Source organism: Capra hircus, chromosome 29 (assembly GCF_001704415.2).
Source record: "Capra hircus breed San Clemente chromosome 29, ASM170441v1, whole genome shotgun sequence".
Classification (NCBI taxonomy): Eukaryota; Metazoa; Chordata; class Mammalia; order Artiodactyla; family Bovidae; genus Capra; species Capra hircus.
The window spans coordinates 42,036,408-42,055,727 of record NC_030836.1 but is presented as its reverse complement, the minus strand read 5'-3'; the positions used below and the strand labels follow the sequence as shown (position 1 = coordinate 42,055,727).

Sequence of the window (19,320 nt, the reverse complement as noted above, 5' to 3'; positions counted from 1 at the left end):
TTATACATCATGACGACATGGGATTTACCCCTGTTATGTAAGGATGGTTCAACACATCAGGTCAATAATGTGACATGCTACATTAAGAGAATGAGAGATAAAAATAAAATGATCGTCTCAATGAATGCAGAAAAAAATTTCACAAAAATAACACCCTTTTGTGATAAAAACACTAATAAACAGGAATAGAAGGAAATTGCCTGAACATACTAAAGGCTATCTATGAGAAGCCCACAGCTAACATTGTACTTAACAGGGGAAACTGAAAGTGTTTCCTTTAATACGAGGAACAGGGCAAGAATGTCCACTCTTGACACTTCTATTCAACATAGTACTGGAAGTCCCAGCTGGAGCGATTAGGTAAGAAAATGAGATAAAAGTTATTCAAAACAGAAAGAAAGCAGTATGATCATCTCTCTTGTTTATTTGTTCCATTTAACTTTATTCAGGTAGATTGTTCTGGTTTACTATGTGATCAAATTATTAGCAACTTCTAACCACATGGTTCGGAGAAGGCAATGGCACCCTACTCCAGTACTCCTGCCTGGAAAATCCCATGGGCAGAGGAACCTGGTGGGCTGCAGTCTATAGGGTTGCTAAGAGTTGGACAGGACTGAGCGACTTCACTTTTACCTTTTACTTTCATACATTGGAGAAGGAAATGGCAACCTACCCCAGTGTTCTTGCCTGGAGAATCCCAGGGATGGAGGAGCCTGGTGGGCTGCCGTCTATGGGGTCACACAGAATCAGACATGACTGAAGTGACTTAGCAGCAGCAGCAGCAGCAACCACATGGTTAATGCTATTTTTTTGCACAATACTCTATTTCCTCTAGTGACTTATACCCAAATTATGATATATTAAATGTTTAAATACTATGGTCTGTTTCTGGATTTCTTTTTATTTGAAAATGCATCTGCTATCACTATTTTTTTTGTTTACTATTATAGCTTATAATATTAAAGACTTGTACATGCTTCTCTACTTAACAAGCAGCTCAATGCACTCTGTAATCATCTTTTTCTGAATCATCTTGTCTACTATTAATTTCTAAATGTATTTGAAACAAGATTTAACATCTCAAAATATATAGGTTTTTTTAAATTGTAATTCCTCTACCAGTTATTCTACCAAGTAACTGCAAAAAACATTAGTGCTTTTAAGACTAATAATTTTACTATCTAGATGCATACTAGGTTTCTACCATTACATAAACATTCTAATATAAATATATTTTTATAATTTTATTTTCATTTATACCTCTTACAATGATTGGTTGTAGGTATTGAATATTTAGCAATTAATACAATAATAGTAAATGGGATCTATTTTCTTTAAAAATATGAATTTATTTATTTTAATTGGAGGTTAATTACTTTACAATATTGTATTGGTTTTGCCATGCATCAATGTTTTTATCATATTGTTTGTTTCATTTATTCTTCAAATTTTGTTAATATTTAGGAAAGACACCAATTTTTTCTTCCTCTTTGGTTAACAGTTCATTCCTGGAATCCCTTAACACTGTGTCACTTTCATGAAAGTATCTTCCTGCTTTGTTTTTCTTGAGCTTTTTTCCCTAGGACAAATACAAATAAACCAGTAATCAAACACAAACAATAAAAAGACATGGAAGAAGCCTATATGCCCTACATGTTTATTTTTTTAGAATAAGCTAAACTTTTGTTCACCAGCTTGGGTGAAAACTGTGACCCCAGCCCTGAGAGTTGGAATGAATCTTGTGAAGAAAAAGACCAAACTCCCAGAGCAAACTTTGGGAAGGCAGCTTCGATAGTTTCTACTTTCACTTTTGGAAACCACTGCATTGGTCAAAAGTTTTTGGTAAAGGCAAATGGAACACAGAAAGTCATAGAATCCTTTCCCAGTCATTACTTTAAAATCCCAATATTTACTACTCTTCTTCTCTCTTTTTGTAATATTTCATTTCCAGGGAAAGTCAGATGGTCCGAATCTCACAGGCAACACAATAGGACTCTTTCCCCCCAGATACATTGCCGTCTGTGGGAGGGGAGGGGCTCTTGTCTTCTTCTTGGTCTCCCTCAGGTCTTCAGTGACCTGGGCAGGTCACAGACCTACAGACACCAACAATCTCAGAGAGCTTACTGCCCTCACTGGGCTGAGGTCTGCCAGGGTCTGAGGGATGAGAATCCGGTGTTTGAATCAATGCCTGTTTGTGAAACACCTTCAGAGGTGTGTATGTCACACCAGGGCATCTGATTTTGGCTTCTTCACCACTAAACCTACTGGTGCATACTGATGTTGGTCTGGGTGATCCAAGGAAGCCTGGGGGAGTCTGAGGTCACTGTGGGGAGGGATGAGACTATAGCTAAACCAAAGGTGCGGATCACCTGGAAATAGCTTAGATCTTAGCTTGTTTGGGGGACAGTGTCTCAATTCACGTTTTGCCCTCTTCATCACAAACCCTGAGTGCACAGCTCCCCCAAGGGACATGTAGAGGGTTTACTCACTCATTTTCCACATCCTGGATAGAATCAGGCAGAGGCTTATTCCTGGTTTCAGGAAGGAGTGGGACAACAAGACCAGCGAGGATGGGTAAGACTCCGTAGATGATCCAGGGCAGGTGAGGGGAATACACCGTTAGGATCATCAAGAGGGGAGCCAGGGCTGCCCCAGTATTAGAAGCAATTCCCATGATTCCCACAGATGTTACCCTTGGGGGTATAAACAGTAATACAAGAAAGTCAAGTACAAATCTACAATGTAATTTGTGATTTATTTTTTGCTTTGATTATGGGAGATAGCATAGCAGAAGAGAAGGCTGATGACATATGCTTGCTTTTGAAATTTTCTGTTAGTCATAAGCGAGTTTTTCAAATTCAAGTACATTAAGTGCATTAAAACACAGTTTGATCATTAAAATATACCATTACTCATGCCATCTATCCTTTGTGTGGTTCAGAAGACTATATAAGGTGATGCATTTAAGGGCATCACCCATTGCCTAACAAAGTCTGCTTTAATTAGATTTGCTTACAAATTGCTGGTGTTTTATAATTATAGTTGATTGCTTTGATAACTAACCAATCTTCTCTTCTTCCTTCAATAAATGTCAGTTAACTCAGAAAGGTCTATTTTGATCCTGAAAGAGTATCCATGAGATTTCAGTATACCTGAGCACAGTAGGAATTAGTTCACTTCCATGGCAAAAGTTACTGGCAAATGTGGCGAAAGAAACTCCTATTGCTAAAGCTGCCAAAGCCATACGCAGGGCCTGCATTTCTGGAGAGAGAAAGACCAGTGAGGCTCATGAAATCTGAGCTGAAGCAATTGCGTTCCTGTAATTATAAGTAAAGAAGATCTGAATGGAGGTGTTGGCAAGTATACATTGTAGAGAAGCTGCACAGGGGTCAAAAATGTGCAGTGTCTAATAGACTGAGAAATGTGACTTATCTACTTTTTATGACTCATGATGAATAAAAGGGTCTGGGTTATTTCATCAATTCTCCTTGGATGTCTGAGATTCGTAGGAGAGGAAAAAGAAGGTGAGACCAGCAGATGTTCTCTGGCACTGATTCTGTTCTGTGTCTCCTCTACCCTTGAGGTAGAATGTAGAACTCTTGGCAGTTTCTGAGGGGTATGATCATCACTTAAATCCTCATGGGTTTGAAACATTGGTGCATATGTAATATTTACAAGGGACTCATATTGCAGAAGCATATAATAAAAGGGCAGGGCTGCTATGTTAATGAACAATTTGAAGAGCAACTAGATTTAGAATAATGTTAGAAAATCAGCAGTAAGGACCTTCACAAGGGAAAGAATGCTAGCCTTCAGGAAACACTGAAGGCAAGGTTCAGTCAGTTTCCACCCAGTTACAGAAAATCTCACAAGAATATTGCAACACTGGAGTGACGCTGATTGTAAGGCAGCAAACTTGCTCTGCTGATGCTGTTCAAGATGAAGAGAGGAGCAAGGCTAAAATCAGAGCTACCATATGACTCAGTAATCCCACTACTGGGCATATATCCTGAGAAAACCATAATTCTAAAAGCACATCTACTCCAATTTGATTGCAGCACTGTTTACAAGAGCTAGAACATAAAAGCAACCTAAATGTACATCAGCAGACAAATGGATGGATAACGAAGAGGTGGTACCTATATATAAGGGGATATTATTCAGCCATAAAAAGGAATGAAGTTGGACCCTTTGTAGTGATGCAGCTGATCCTAGAGTCTGTCATACGAGTGAAGTTAGTCAGAAAGAGAAAAACAAGTACTGTATATTAATGCATATGTGTGGAATCTAGGATTAACATACATATACTACCAGGTGTAAAATAGCTAGCTAGTGAGAAGTTGCTGTATAGCACAGGGGACTCAGCTCAGTGATCTGTGATGAGGTAGATGGGTGGGGTGGGGGTCTGTAGGAGGGAGCTACAAAAGGGAGGGGATCTCTGTATACGTATAGCTGACTCACTTTTTTTGTACAGCAGAAACTAACACAGTATAAAACAATTATGTTCCAATAATAATAATAATGAAAAGATGAGGAGAGGAACGTGCTAATCAAGTATCATGTAAAATATATAACTGCACACTGGGAGTCAGATGAAGCATGGTGACCATCTGGGTTCCCCTATTTATTACACATGATTGCTTAATTCAGTGAAATGGATTCTAAGAGGGGCCCTTAACTACAGTGACTTGTTCCTAATGGATATTTCTTCTCTGCCTGAAGATAAGAAATTCTTGTTTTCTTGAGATCAAGACCACACCCCTAAACCAGAGTTGGAGACAGAATCATGGAATAAAATGTCATGGTTCACTGCATGAAGCAGGGCACTCAAAGCTGGTGCTCTGGGACAACCCAGAGGGATGGGGTAGAGAGGGAGGTGGAATTGGGGGGGGTTCAGAAATGGGGACACATGTATACCTGAGGCTGATTCATATCGATGTATGGCAAAAACCATCACAAAATTGTAAAGTAATTATCCTCCAATTAAGATAAATAAGTTAATTAAAATAAAAAAGAGAGAGAGAGAGAGAGCCTGAAGAGAGGAGCTGAGAGTATTGTGTCCTTGCATGACATGCGGTTACAAGGTCTAGACCCTCCAGGTTGTTTTAGTCTCTAAGTCGTGTCCAAGTCTTTGAGATCTCATGGACAGTAGCTTGCCAGGCTCCATGGGGGTCTCCAGGCAAGAATACTGGAGTAGGTTGCTATTTCCTTCTCCTGGAGATCTTCCCAACCTAGGGACTGAACCTGCGTCTCCTGCATTGCAAGGAGATTCTTTACTGCTGAGGCACCAGCGAAGCTCCTAGACCCTTCATACTTACTATAAAAAGGCAGGACTTCCCTGGCCATCCAGTAGTTAAGACTCCGCACTTACACTGCAGGGGGCCTGGGTTCGTTCCCTGGTCAGGGAGCTAAGATCCCTGCATGCTGCACCGCATGGCCAAAAACAAGCAAGCAATCAAACACCCAAAGGAAGCGTGACTAAGCAAAGCCAAGTGATCAAATGCTGTCTTAGAGAAACTGCCAGTAATACATGGTACCAGTTTCCAGATACTTCTTGGACGTTATATCAGAGCCAATCTTGACGGATCTTTGGCTCTTTTCCCAGCAACTTAATAGCAGAATATGTACTAAAACACCTGTGGCTTCCTAGGTGGCACCAGTGGTAAAGAACCTGCCTGTCAATGTGGGAGAGGCAGGAAACGCAGGTTCAAACCCTGAATCAGGAAGATCCCCTAGAGGAGGGCACTGCAACCCACTCCAGTATTCTTGCCTAGAGAATCCCATGGACAGAGGATCCTGGTGGGCCACAGTCCATAGGGTCACAAAGAGTCAGACAAGACTGAAGTGACTTAGCATGGACGTGTACTAAAACTCCAGATTGGTTTTGGGGAATTGTTAGAACCCAATCTCCATCTTCTTCTTGCTTGAAATAGGTGTGACCAGTACAATTCATGAGAAATGAGGGCGGGGAAGACATTTTCTTGCTTGAATATTTGGCCTTTTCTTACCTTCAGACACACAAGTGATGGTTAGAGTGGAGACTGCCAGCAGAAATATGAAAAGCATCTGGGTTATTCGACGGCCCAGGTGATTCAGTGCCAAAAGAGCGGCGTAATTGGCTGGGATGGTGACTATGCCGAAGAGAATCTGGAACAAGAAAATATTGCTCCCCAAGTGCTGAAGGTGGAGAGTCAGGCCAAAATGAGTCAGCACGTTTGCAAATCTGTGGTGAACAAAGGTGAAAGACACGTAAGTTTAGACTATAGGCCCTACCAATTGCAATAATATTGGCCCAGACAGGCAGTGGTTGGTGATAAACTCTTAAGGAATGGTCTATTTTGTGAAATATTTTCTTGTAAGACTATCACTTTAAAATTATCATAAAATGATTGAATGATGATGGAGGTCATAAATATTATTACACTTTCGGGGAGAGAGTTTTGCTGTAGAGGAGATATTATGGAGCCTTCTAGAATTTTAGCTTTTTTTCTATACCTTGATCTGGGTGACGGCTATCTATATGTGGAATAATTATTCATTGAATAGCATCTATTTGTTCATTTTACTATTTGTAGTTTTACTTTAATTAAAATTAGAACAAGGGAAGAAACTTATAGCCAAGAAACTTATAGCCAATCATGTGCCATGATCGACATTCTCAGCATCTGTAGTGATGAGCCTGGTAGGGTGTATGACAAACAGAACTTATCATTGTATAATTACTTCTTTGCTTGCCTTTTCATAACCTTTTCCCTTTTACCAAACATATCAACCATATTCTTAACTTCCTCATACTTTGTCTCAAATCTGTCCCTCTAGCATGTTATAGATGTTGAAATAACAAATACAATCACATCTCCACTATTTTAAGATCCCTCATGTACTGTGTGAAGCCCACCTCACAAAGGACAGGAGGCAGATCCTTTTACGCAGGTTGGGTGTGCGGAACAAGTCAAACACAGAAGGTTTGGTTTGTGCTGCCTCCAGCTCCTCCTGCATGGCAGATCTCAGGACCTTCAACAAAACAAACTGTTCAGTGGTCGCACAATTGTAGGCTTTGTGAGTTTCCCAACAGAGGACCAGGTAGATGACTTCCCTTTGTTCCTACTGGAAAATATAGACACTGAATATGTAATGACAGGTATACAGTGTTATGAATGGAGAATCATGGAGTTAAAGGGAAACTGTACAGTGGCAATGGCATTTTGACATGAGACTCAATTTGCCTTTTGGGAATAAAAAGGGGTGTCAAGATTGTAGATTTAGGTCAGGAAGGCATTAAAGGAAGAGTTACTTAAATTTAGGTCCAAAGCTTCATTTTTATGAGAGGGGCCTGAAAGTCTGGAAACTGAGCTTGGTCCTCAGTTGGCTGCTCTTGGTAGAAAAAAACGTTTTTTTCAGGAAGGAGACTAATTCTTGTGACAGCCTTAACTTTGGTCTATGAGTCAGCCTCTTTAAGGGAAATCCTAGCATGTTGTGCCTTCATGAATGAAATGCCTGGCATTAAATCTAAGGACAAAATCAGAGGAGATCTTGGAGTAGTATATTTTATGCCCACACTTTATTACCTGGTGTTATACAATGGCTCTGCCATTTTCCAGGTATGTACCTTGAGAAGTGAATTGAATATCTTTTAGCCTCAGTGTCCTTGTCATTCAAAAGAAGAATAAGCAGATAAATAAATCAGAGAATCAGGATTAGGATATTAGGAGAATAAAAAATAATGCCTTTCTCACAGAGATTTGTAGTCACAAATGTGCCTATCAGTTTACATCTAGTACGGCTGAGATCCTTATTAACTTATTAAGTAAAATTTTTTATTTATTAATTTTAATTGAAATACAATTGATTTATAATATCATGTTAGTTTTGGACTTACAGCAAAGTGATCCATACATATATTATGCATATAATCATATGTATAAAAATTTTCAGGTTTTTATATGGGTTTTGCTTTTTATTTGGGTTATTATAAAACACTTAATATTATTCCCTGTGTTATAAAGTATACAGTAAACCCTTGCTGATTACCTATTTCATATATATTAGTGTTAGTGTTAGTTGCTCAGTTTGTGTCTGACTCTTTGAAACCCCATGGACTGTAGTCTACCAGGCTCCTCTGCTCATGGGATTCTCTAGGCAAGAATGCTGGAGTGGGTTGCCACTCCCTTCTCCAGGAGATCTTCCCGACCCAGAGATCTAACCCGGGTTTCCTGCATTGCAGGCAGAGTTTTTACTGCCTGCGTCATCAGGGGAGCCCATATATAATAGTGTGTATTTATTAATTCTGTGCTCATAATTTACACCCCCCACCTCACCTTTCCCCTTTGGTAACCATAAGTTTGTTTTCTATGTCTGTGAATCTGTTTTGTAAATAGATTCATTTGTATCATATATATATTTTTTAAGAATGCATATATAAGTGATAAGTAATTTGTTTTTCTCTGAGTTACTTCATTTAGTAAGCTATTTTCAGGGTCCCTACATGTTGCTACAAATGACAATATTTCATTTCTTTTGGCCAATATTCCATTGTGTATATACCACATCTTTATTCATTCATAGGATGTAAGTGTATTAGTCACTAGTTGTGTCTGACTGTTTGCAATCCCATGGGCTGTAGCCCACCAGGCTCATCTATGGCATTCTCCAGGCAAGAATACTGGAGTGGGCAGCCATTCCCCTCTCCTGGGGATCTTCCCACCCCAGGGATCAAACCCAGGTCTCTTGCATTGCAGGTAGATTATTTACCGTCTGAGCTACCAGGGAAGCATTCATTGGATACCATTATCTTTAACTATAGTCACCATGCTGTACATTAGTTTCCCAGACTTATATCTGAAGGTTTTTACATTTTGACCTATGTCTCCCCATTTCTCCTTTTCTCCAGCCCCTTGCAACCACTATTCTGTTCTGTGTTTCTAAGAAACTGTTCTTTTTTCAAGATTGCACATGTAAATAATATCATAAAATATTTCTCTTGCTTATTTCCCTTAGCATAATGCCCTCCAGGTTAATCCATATTGCTGCAAATGGGAAGATCTCCTTATATTTTTAATTCACCACATTAACAAATTGAAAAATAAAAACCATATGATTATCTCAATAGATGCAGAGAAGGCCTTTGACAAAATTCAACATCCATTTATGATAAAAACTCTCCAGAAAGCAGGAATAGAAGGAACATACCTCAACATAATAAAAGCTATATATGACAAACCCACAGCAAACATTATCCTCAATGGTGAAAAATTGAAAGCATTTCCCCTAAATTCAGGAACAAGACAAGGGTGTCCACTTTCACCGCTACTATTCAACATAGTTCTGGAAGTTTTGGCCACAGCAATCAGAGCAGAAAAAGAAATAAAAGGAATCCAAATTGGAAAAGAAGAAGTAAAACTCTCACTGTTTGCAGATGACATGATCCTCTACATGGAAAACCCTAAAGACTCCACCAGAAAATTACTAGAGCTCATCAATGAATATAGTAAAGTTGCAGGATATAAAATCAACACACAGAAATCCCTTGCATTCCTATACACGAATAATGAGAAAGTAGAAAAAGAAATTAAGGAAACAATTCCATTCACCATTGCAACGAAAAGAATAAAATACTTAGGAATATATCTACCTAAAGAAACTAAAGACCTATATATAGAAAACTATAAAACACTGATGAAAGAAATCAAAGAGGACACTAATAGATGGAGAAATATACCATGTTCATGGATCGGAAGAATCAATATAGTGAAAATGAGTATACTACCCAAAGCAATTTACAAATTCAATGCAATCCCTGTCAAGCTACCAGCCACATTTTTCACAGAACTAGAACAAATAATTTCGCAATTTGTATGGAAATACAAAAAACCTCGAATAGCCAAAGCAATCTTGAGAAAGAAGAATGGAACTGGAGGAATCAACTTGCCTGACTTCAGGCTCTACTACAAAGCCACAGTCATCAAGACAGTATGGTACTGGCACAAAGACAGACATATAGATCAATGGAACAAAATAGAAAGCCCAGAGATAAATCCACACACATATGGACACCTTATCTTTGACAAAGGAGGCAAGAATATACAATGGAGTAAAGACAATCTCTTTAACAAGTGGTGCTGGGAAAACTGGTCAACCACTTGTAAAAGAATGAAACTAGATCACTTTCTAACACCGTACACAAAAATAAACTCAAAATGGATTAAAGATTGAAATGTAAGATCAGAAACTATAAAACTCCTAGAGGAGAACATAGGCAAAACACTCTCAGACATAAATCACAGCAGGATCCTCTATGATCCACCTCCCAGAATTCTGGAAATAAAAGCAAAAATAAACAAATGGGATCTAATTAAAATTAAAAGCTTCTGCACAACAAAGGAAAATATAAGCAAGGTGAAAAGACAGCCTTCTGAATGGGAGAAAATAATAGCAAATGAAACAACTGACAAACAACTAATCTCAAAAATATACAAGCAACTTCTGCAGCTCAGTTCCAGAAAAATAAACGACCCAATCAAAAAATGGGCCAAAGAACTGAATAGACATTTCTCCAAAGAAGACATACGGATGGCTAACAAACACATGAAAAGATGCTCAACATCACTCATTATTAGAGAAATGCAAATCAAAACCACTTCACACCAGTCAGAATGGCTGCGATCCAAAAATCTGCAAGCAATAAATGCTGGAGAGGGTGTGGAGAAAAGGGAACCCTCCTACACTGTTGGTGGGAATGCACACTAGTACAGCCACTATGGAGAACAGTGTGGAGATTCCTTAAAAAATTGCAAATAGAACTACCTTATGACCCAGCAATCCCACTGCTGGGCATACACACTGAGGAAACCAGAATTGAAAGAGACACATGTACCCCAATGTTCATTGCAGCACTGTTTATAATAGCCAGGACATGGAAACAACCTAGATGTCCATCAGCAGATGAATGGATAAGAAAGCAGTGGTACATATACACAATGGAGTATTACTCAGCCGTTAAAAAGAATTCATTTGAATCAGTTCTGATGAGATGGATGAAACTGGAGCCAATTATACAGAGTGAAGTAAGCTGGAAAGAAAAACACCAATACAGTATACTAACACATATATATGGAATTTAGGAAGATGGCAATGACGACCCTGTATGCAAGACAGGAAAAAAGACACAGATGTGTATAACGGACTTTTGGACTCAGAGGGAGAGGGAGAGGGTGGGATGATTTGGGAGAATGGGAATTCTAACATGTATACTCTCATGTAAGAATTGAATCGCCAGTCCATGTCTGACGTAGGGTGCAGCATGCTTGGGGCTGGTGCATGGGGATGACCCAGAGAGATGTTGTGGGGAGGGAGGTGGGAGGGGGATTCATGTTTGGGAACGCATGTAAGAATTAAAGATTTTAAAATTTAAAAAATAAAAAAAAATTAAAAAATTTAAAAAAAAATGCTGCAAGAAAATAAAAAAAAAATTAAAAGTCAGAATAATATTCCATTGCATATGTCTGTGTCTCTCACACTTTCTTTACTCATTTAACTTTTGAAGGATGTCTAGACTATTTCTTAATTTTGTCTATTCTGAAAATTGCTAAATTAATATGGATGTGCAGATTTCCCTTCAAGATACTGGTTTCATTTCCTTTGGATATGCACCCAGAAGTAGAATTGCTGGGTCATATGGTAGTTCAGTTTTTAATTTTTTGAGAAACTACCATAGCATTTGCCACAATGGCTGTGCCAATTTACATTCCCATCAACAATGTGTGTAAGGTTGTCCTTTTTCAACATCCTTGTGAACATTTGTTATCTTTTATCTTTTTGACAATAGGTGTGAGATAATACTTCATTGGGTTTTAGTTTGCATGTCCCTAAATTATGCTGAGCACCTTTTCACATACCTATTGGCCATTTGTTTCTTCTTTAGAAAAATGGCTATTCAGATCATTTGCTCATTTAAAATTGAATTATTTTCTCTTTTGAGAAAATTAACACTTTCTTTATATATTTTTAATATTAACCCTTAATCAGATATATGGTTTGAAAATTATTTTTTTAATATAAATTTATTTCAATTGGAGGCTAATTACAATATTGTAGTGGTTTTGCCATACATTAATTTCTCCCAAGTTGTAAACTGCCTTTTTAATTCATTGTTTTCTCAGCCGTGCAGAGGCTCTTTAGTTTGATGCAGTCCTACCTTTTCATTTTTGCTTTTGTTGCTTATGCTTTTGATGTCTTATTCAAGAAACATTGCCAAGACTCATGTCAAGAAGCTCTTTTCCTGTTTCCACCACCTCTCCCTGCTAGGAGTTTTATGCTTTTCAGTCAGTTCAGTACAGTCGTTCAGTTGTGTCCGACTCTTTGTGACCCCATGAACCGCAACACACCAGGCCTCCCTGTCCATCACCAGCTCCTGGAGTCCACCCAAACCCATGTCCATTGAGTCGGTGATGCCATCCAACCATCTCATCCTCTGTTGTCCCCTTCTCCTCCCGCCCTCAATCTTTCCCAGCATCAGGGTCTTTTCAAATGAGTCAGCTCTTTGCATCAGGTGGCCAAAGTACTGGAGTTTCAGCTTCAACATCAGTCCTTCCATTGAACATCCAGGACTGATCTCCTTTAGGATGGACTAGTTGTATCTCCTTGCAGTCCATGGGACTCTCAAGAGTCTTCTCCAACACCACAGTTCAAAGGCATCAATTCTTCAGCACTCAGCTTTCTTTATAGTCCAACTCTCACATCCATACAATAATTACTGGAAAAACCATAGCCTTGACGAGACAGACCTTTGTTGACACAGTGATATCTCTCCTTTTAAATAGGCTGTCTAGGTTTGTCATAACTTTCCTTCCAAGGAGTAAGCGTCTTTTACTTGCATGGCTGCTGTCACCATCTACAGTGATTTTGGAGCCCCCCAAAATAAAGTCTGACACTGTTTCCACTGTTTCCCCATGTGTTTGCCTTGAAGTGATTGGACCGGATACCATGATTTTAGTTTTCTGAATGTTGAGCTTTAACATTTTCACTCTCCTCTTTCACTTTCACCAAGAGGCACTTTAGTTCTTCTTCACTTTCCACCATAAGGGTGATGTCATCTGCATATCTGAGGTTATTGATAGTTCTCCCAGCAATCTTGATTCCAGCTTGTGCTTCCTCCAGCCCAGTGTTTCTCATAATGTACTCTGCACATAAGTTAAATAAGCAGGGTGACAATATACAGCCTTGACGTACTCCTTTTCCTATTTGGAACCAGTCTGTCCTTCCATGTCCAGTTCTAACTGTTGCTTCCTGACCTGCATACAGGTTTCTCAAGAGGCAGGTCAGGTGCTCTGGTATTCCCATCTCTTTCAGAATTTTCCACAGTTTATTATGATCCACACAGTCAAAGGCTTTGGCATAGTCAAGAAAGCAGAAATAGATGTTTTTCTGGAACTCTCTTGCTTTTTCCATGATCCAGCGGATGTTGGCAATTTGATCTCTGGTTCCTCTGCCTTGTCTAAAACCAGCTTGAACATCAGGAAGTTCACAGTTCACGTATTGCTGAAGCCTGGCTTGGAGAATTTTGAGCATTGCTTTATTAGCGTGTGAGATGAGTGAAATTATATGGTAGTTTGACCATTCTTTGGCATTGCCTTTCTTTGGACTGAAATGAAAACTGACCTTTTCCAGTCCTGTGGCCACTGCTGAGTTTTCCAAATTTGCTGCCATATTGAGTGCAGCACTTTCACAGCATCATCTTTCAGGATTTGAAATAGCTCAACGGGAATTTCATCACTTTCACTAGCTTTGTTCGTAGTGATACTTCCTAAAGCCCGCTTGATTTCACATTCCAGGATGTCTGGCTCTAGGTGAGTTATCACACCATTGTGGTTATCTGGGTCATGAAGATCTTTTATGTAGTTCTCCTGTGTATTCTTGCCACCTCTTCTTAATATCTTCTTCTTCTGTTAGGTCCCCACCGCTTCTGTCCTTTATTGAGCCCATCTTTGCGTGAAATGTTCCCTTGGAAGTTTTGCTTTTAGGATTTACCTTTATATCTTTAATTTATTTGAAGTTAATTTTTGTGTAAGACTGGGACTCAGTTTCATTCTTTTGCATATGAATATTCAATTTCCCCAATACTATTTATTGGAGACATTATTCTTTCCTCATTGTGTGTTCCCTTATTAAAATCTTGTTGAACATTTATGTATGGGTTTGTATCTGGGCTCTCTATCTGATCCACCATCCTTTGTGCCTGTTTTTATGCCAGCACCATACTGTTTTGATTATTACAATTTTGTGATATAGTTTGAAATCAGGATGTGTGACACCTCCAGCTTTGTTCTTCTTTATCAGGATTGCTTTGGCTATTCAGGGTCTTTTGTGGTACCGCACAAGTTTCAGGATAGTTTTTTCTACTTCAAAGAGAAACACATTTGAATTTTGATAGAGATTGCTTGGGGAGAGATTGTATATTACTTGGGATAGTATGAATCTTTCATAATATTAATTACTCCAATCCAATAATGGAATATCTTTCCATTTATTTTTATCTTCAGTTTCTTTCGTTAATATTTTATAGTTTTCTGTATACAGAAAATATTCACCTCCTTGCTTAAATTATTCCTAAGTATTTTATCGTTTTTTTTACTATTGTAAATGGGTTTGCTTTCCTAATTTCTCTTTCATATAGTTGGTTTTTAGTGTATAGAAATATAATTAATTTTAATATTGATTTTTATCCTTCAACTTTACTGAATTTGCTTATCAGTTCTAACAGGCTTTTTATATGGAATTGTTAGGATTTTCTATTGTATAAACTTAATAAACAGAAACTTCAATTAAATAGAATCAAGAGATTAGAAGGGGGAGCTTCTATGTCTTGTGATAGTAGTAGAGCCCAATAGGAAGAAGAAAGACTCCTTTTCTTTCCTGGCAAGGACAAACCAATGAAGCTATGGACTCTCTGTTAACTATAAAAGATTTTCTAACTGCTTTTTCCTACCTATAAAGGTGTTTTCTTTCCCTTGCCATGCACAGCTTGCATATGGCTCACCATGGTTGCAAGCCCTGAAATGCAATTCTCTATTGATCCTGAATAAACCCATCTTTACTGGAGAAATATCTAGCAGTCTGTTTCATGTCAACACTGTACATAAGATCATATCATTTGCAAGCAGAATTGATTTTATTTCTTCCTTTCTGACCTGGATGGCTTTATTTATTTATTTTTTGCCTAATTATTATGGTGAGGATTTCAAACTATGTTGAATAGAAATGATGAGTGTGGGCATCTTTGTCTTGTTCTTGATCTTAAAGAAAGGCTTTTAACTTTTCACCATTGAGTAGATGTTAGCTATGGGTTTGTCCTATATGGTCTTTATCATATTTAGGTACATCGCCTCTATACCTGATTTTTTTAGAATTTATGTCATGAAAGGATATTTAATTCTGTGGAATCTTGATCACAGAGAGCTGGACACAACAGTGACTGGGGTTCCTGGGGAAAGGTCTCACCACAGTGACAGTGCCAGCCTTGGAGAAGAAACACAGTATCTAGGACTGCAGGTATCTCTGACGTCTGATCAGCATAGGTGAAGCCTATGTGAGTCCTCAGAAGCAAAGTCTGCAAAAGTCCATGAGGGTTGAGGCTTGCAGAAGTATCCTGCTCTCCATTTCCTCATAGGGTAAGATCCCTGCATGGGGACTCCTCCTGTCACCAAGCTACTCTGGATTGGAGCACGGGGTGATGCAGCTAAAATATTTCCTGCACTTCTTCTATGCAGATATCCTTTTGACTTTTGTGTTTCTGCTGTTATGTCCTTGCCAGTCAGACAGTTCAGTTGCTCAGTCCTGTCCGACTATTTTTGACCTCATGAATTGCAACATGCCAGGCCTCCCTGTCTATCACCAACTCCCGGACATCACTTAAACTCATGTCCATTGAGTCGGTGATGCCATTCAACCATCTCATCCTCTGTTATCCCCTTTTCCTCCTGCCCCCAGTCCCTCTCAGCATCAGAGTCTTTTCCAATGAATCAACTCTTCGCATGAGGTGGCCAAAGTATTGGAGTTTCAGCTTTAGCATCATTCCATCCAAAGAACACCCAGGGCTGATCTCCTTTAGGATGGACTGGTTGGATCTCCTTGCAGTCCAAGGGACTGTCCAGAGTCTTCTCCAACACCACAATTCAAAAGCTTCAATTCTTTGGTGCTCAGCTCTCTTCACAGTCCAACTCCTCTCACATCCATACATGACCACTGGAAAAACCATAGCCTTGACTAGACGGACCTTTGTTGGCAAAGTGATGTCTTTGCTTTTGAATATGCTATCTAGGTTGGTCATAACTTTCCTTCCAAGGAGGAAGCATCTTTTAATTTCATGGCTGCAATCACCATCTACAGTGATTTTGGAGCCCCCCCCCCCCAACCAAAATAAAGGCAGCCACTGTTTCCACTGTTTCCCCAGCTATTTCCCATGAAGTGATGGGACCGGATGCCATGATCTTCGTTCTCTGAATGTTGAGCTTTAAGCCAACTTTTTCACTCTCTTCTTTCACTTTCATCAAGAGGCTTTTTAGTTCCTCTTCACTTTCTGCCATAAGGGTGGTGTCATCTCCATATCTGAGGTTATTGATATTTCTCCCGGCAATGTTGATTCCAGCTTGTGCTTCTTCCAGCCCGGCATTTCTCATGATGTACTCTGCATATAAGTTAAATAAGCAGGGTGACAATATACAGCCTTGACATAATTCTTTTCCTATTTGGAACCAGTCTGTTGTTCCATGTCCAGTTCTAACTGTTGCTTCCTGACCTGCATACAGGTTTCTCAAGAGGCAAGTCAGGTGCTCTGGTATTCCCATCTCTTTCAGAATTTTCCACAGGTTATTGTGATCCACACAGTCAAAGGCTTTGGCATAGTCAACAAAGCAGAAATAGATGTTTTTCTGGAACTCTCTTGTTTTTTCAGTGATCCAGTGGATGTTGGCAATTTGATCTCTGGTTCCTCTGCCTTGTCTAAAACCAGCTTGAACATCAGGAAGTTCACGGTTCACGTATTGCTGAAGCTTGGCTTGGAGAATTTTGAGCATTGCTTTATTAGCATGTGAGATGAGTGCAATTGTGTGGTAGTTTGACCATTCTTTGGCATTGCCTTTCTTTGGGATTGGAGTGAAAACTGACCTTTTCCAGTCCTGTGGCCGCTGCTGAGTTATCCAAATTTGCTGGCATATTGAGTGTAGCACTTTCACAGCATCATCTTCCAGGATTTGAAATAGCTCAACTGGAATTCCATCACTAGCTTTGTTCGTAGTGATTCTTTCTAAGGCCCACTTGACTTCACATTCCAGGATGTCTTGCTCTAGGTGAGTGATCACACCATCTTTGTTTTCCAGCCTTTTCCAGAGCTGTTTTTTTCAGTTGGTAGTTGTTTATTTTGGGCTTCCCTGGTGGCCCAGTGTAAAGAATCTGCCCGTCAATGCAGGGAATGTGGGTCAGGAAGATCCCCTGGAGAAGGAAATGGCAACCCAATCCAGCATTGTTTCCTGGGAAACCTACAGACAGACAGAGGGGCCTGGTGGGCTATAGTCCATGGGGTTGCAAAAGAGTTATACACAACTTAGTGGCTAAACAGCAACAACAAGCTGTTTATTTATTGTTTTTAAGGGGGAGACAAGTGTTGGCCTCTCCTAGCCCTTCATCTTGCTGATGATACTCTGCTGCTAGATATTTAAAGTCACATCTATTATTTCAATTTTCACTGGAGTGAAAAACAAAGATTTTGCTTTCTATCTTTCTGTGATCTTAAAATTGTACCTAAGTTGTATGTGTTTTGGGGAAAAGAGATGTGTTATATACTGGGCTGTCAGACATTCAAGACTGGAGTAATCAATAATGCATATGTGTGAAATATAGAAAAATGATACAGATAAATTTATTTACAGTGCAGGAATACAGATGCAGATGTAGAAGACAGACATATGTACAGAGTAGAGGAAGGGGAGGGTGGATGTATTGGGAGATTAGGATTGAGATATATACACTACCATGTATAAAATAGATAGCTGCATAGCACAGGGTGCCTGTGATAATCTAGATGAGTGGGAAGGATGGAAGGTGGGAGGGAGGTCCAAGATGGAGGGTATACATGTATATATATAGCTGGTTCACTTCATTGTACAGCAGAAACTAACACAATATTGTAAAACAATTATACTCTTTTTAAAGAGTATAATTAAAAGTTTATTAAAAGATAAAATGATATTTGAGTGGATATAAGTGGAACAAACTTAAGTTATGATTGAAGTGGGTGTGTCAGGCAATTCATCAGATGAAGTTAAAACAAGATTAAGACAACAAATTTCTAAATTATTTTTACAAAATAAAAAAATAAAATTAAACAATATTGACTAGTCATTCATGCAGTGAATTCATTTTGTAAGCCAAGTTTCAGTTGTTTCTCTTGTGCAAAGCTCCCTTTCTTCTCCTGGCACTGAGGTGATTGTCAGCTGCCTTTCACTTAGATAATGCTTAATTCTTGTCTTACTTTCTGCTTGTATCACTTGTTTTTGTACTTGTTTTTGTTATGTACCTGTCCCTTGTAACATCAAATCTTTCATTCTCTGTACTGGGCCAAACTGGTAGGCAAAATGTTAGATTCGGGCTTGACTATAAAGATAGTTCCTCAGAAGTAAGTTAGTACAATTTAATTTTGTATGAGATAGGGTTATATCAATGCAGTTTTAAAAGAATCATAGGTCAATACCAATTTAGAGGTTTTCTTTTTATTTCAGAAGTGTGTACCAACATTCTCCATCATATCAAGGACCCTCAGGGGTATTATCCCTATGTAATGACTTCATTATGGGAGAAATTTTAATTTCTTCCCAGGTGGCTCAGTGGTAAAGAACCCACCTGCTAAAGCAGGAGATGTAAGAGACACAGCTTCAATCCCTGGGTCAGGAAGATCCCCTGGAGAAGGAAATGGCAACCCACTCTGGTATTCTTGCCAGGAATAGCTCGTGGACAGAGGAACCTGACAGGCTACAGTCCATGGAATTGCAAAGAGTCAGACACAACTGAGCATCCTTTGATTACTTTCCCCCATCTTCAGTCGAATCTTAACTCTCAGAAGCATTTTGTTTCTCCTTATTCAAATCTCTTTTAAAAAGAGCCTCTGCATTCTTTGGGGAGTATAAAAATTTTCATTAGATATGTCATTGAATATGCTTCCAAAAATGTTGTATTTCTCTTCCTGAACCAGCTAATTATTATTTTTTCCAATAAAATGAAGGTAGACTCTTTTTTCAGGGTCTTCAATAGAAATCTTTCTATCCCCTGTCA

General features: G+C 39.0%; 1 protein-coding gene across 1 annotated transcript in view; it reads right to left on the bottom strand.

Annotated features, from left to right (window-relative positions):
• The window catches only part of LOC102176103 (solute carrier family 22 member 9), a 48,524-nt gene continuing 30,628 nt past the window's right edge, over window positions 1,425–19,320 (bottom strand). Inside the window, exons 6-10 of the mRNA XM_005699832.3 lie at window positions 6,899–7,014; window positions 6,009–6,223; window positions 3,153–3,261; window positions 2,490–2,693; window positions 1,425–1,579 (exon numbers count right to left, since the gene is read on the bottom strand). Of these exons, the coding sequence (XP_005699889.3) occupies window positions 1,519–1,579; window positions 2,490–2,693; window positions 3,153–3,261; window positions 6,009–6,223; window positions 6,899–7,014 (705 nt within the window). The 3' untranslated portion in view covers window positions 1,425–1,518. The remainder of the gene's footprint in view (window positions 1,580–2,489; window positions 2,694–3,152; window positions 3,262–6,008; window positions 6,224–6,898; window positions 7,015–19,320) is intronic.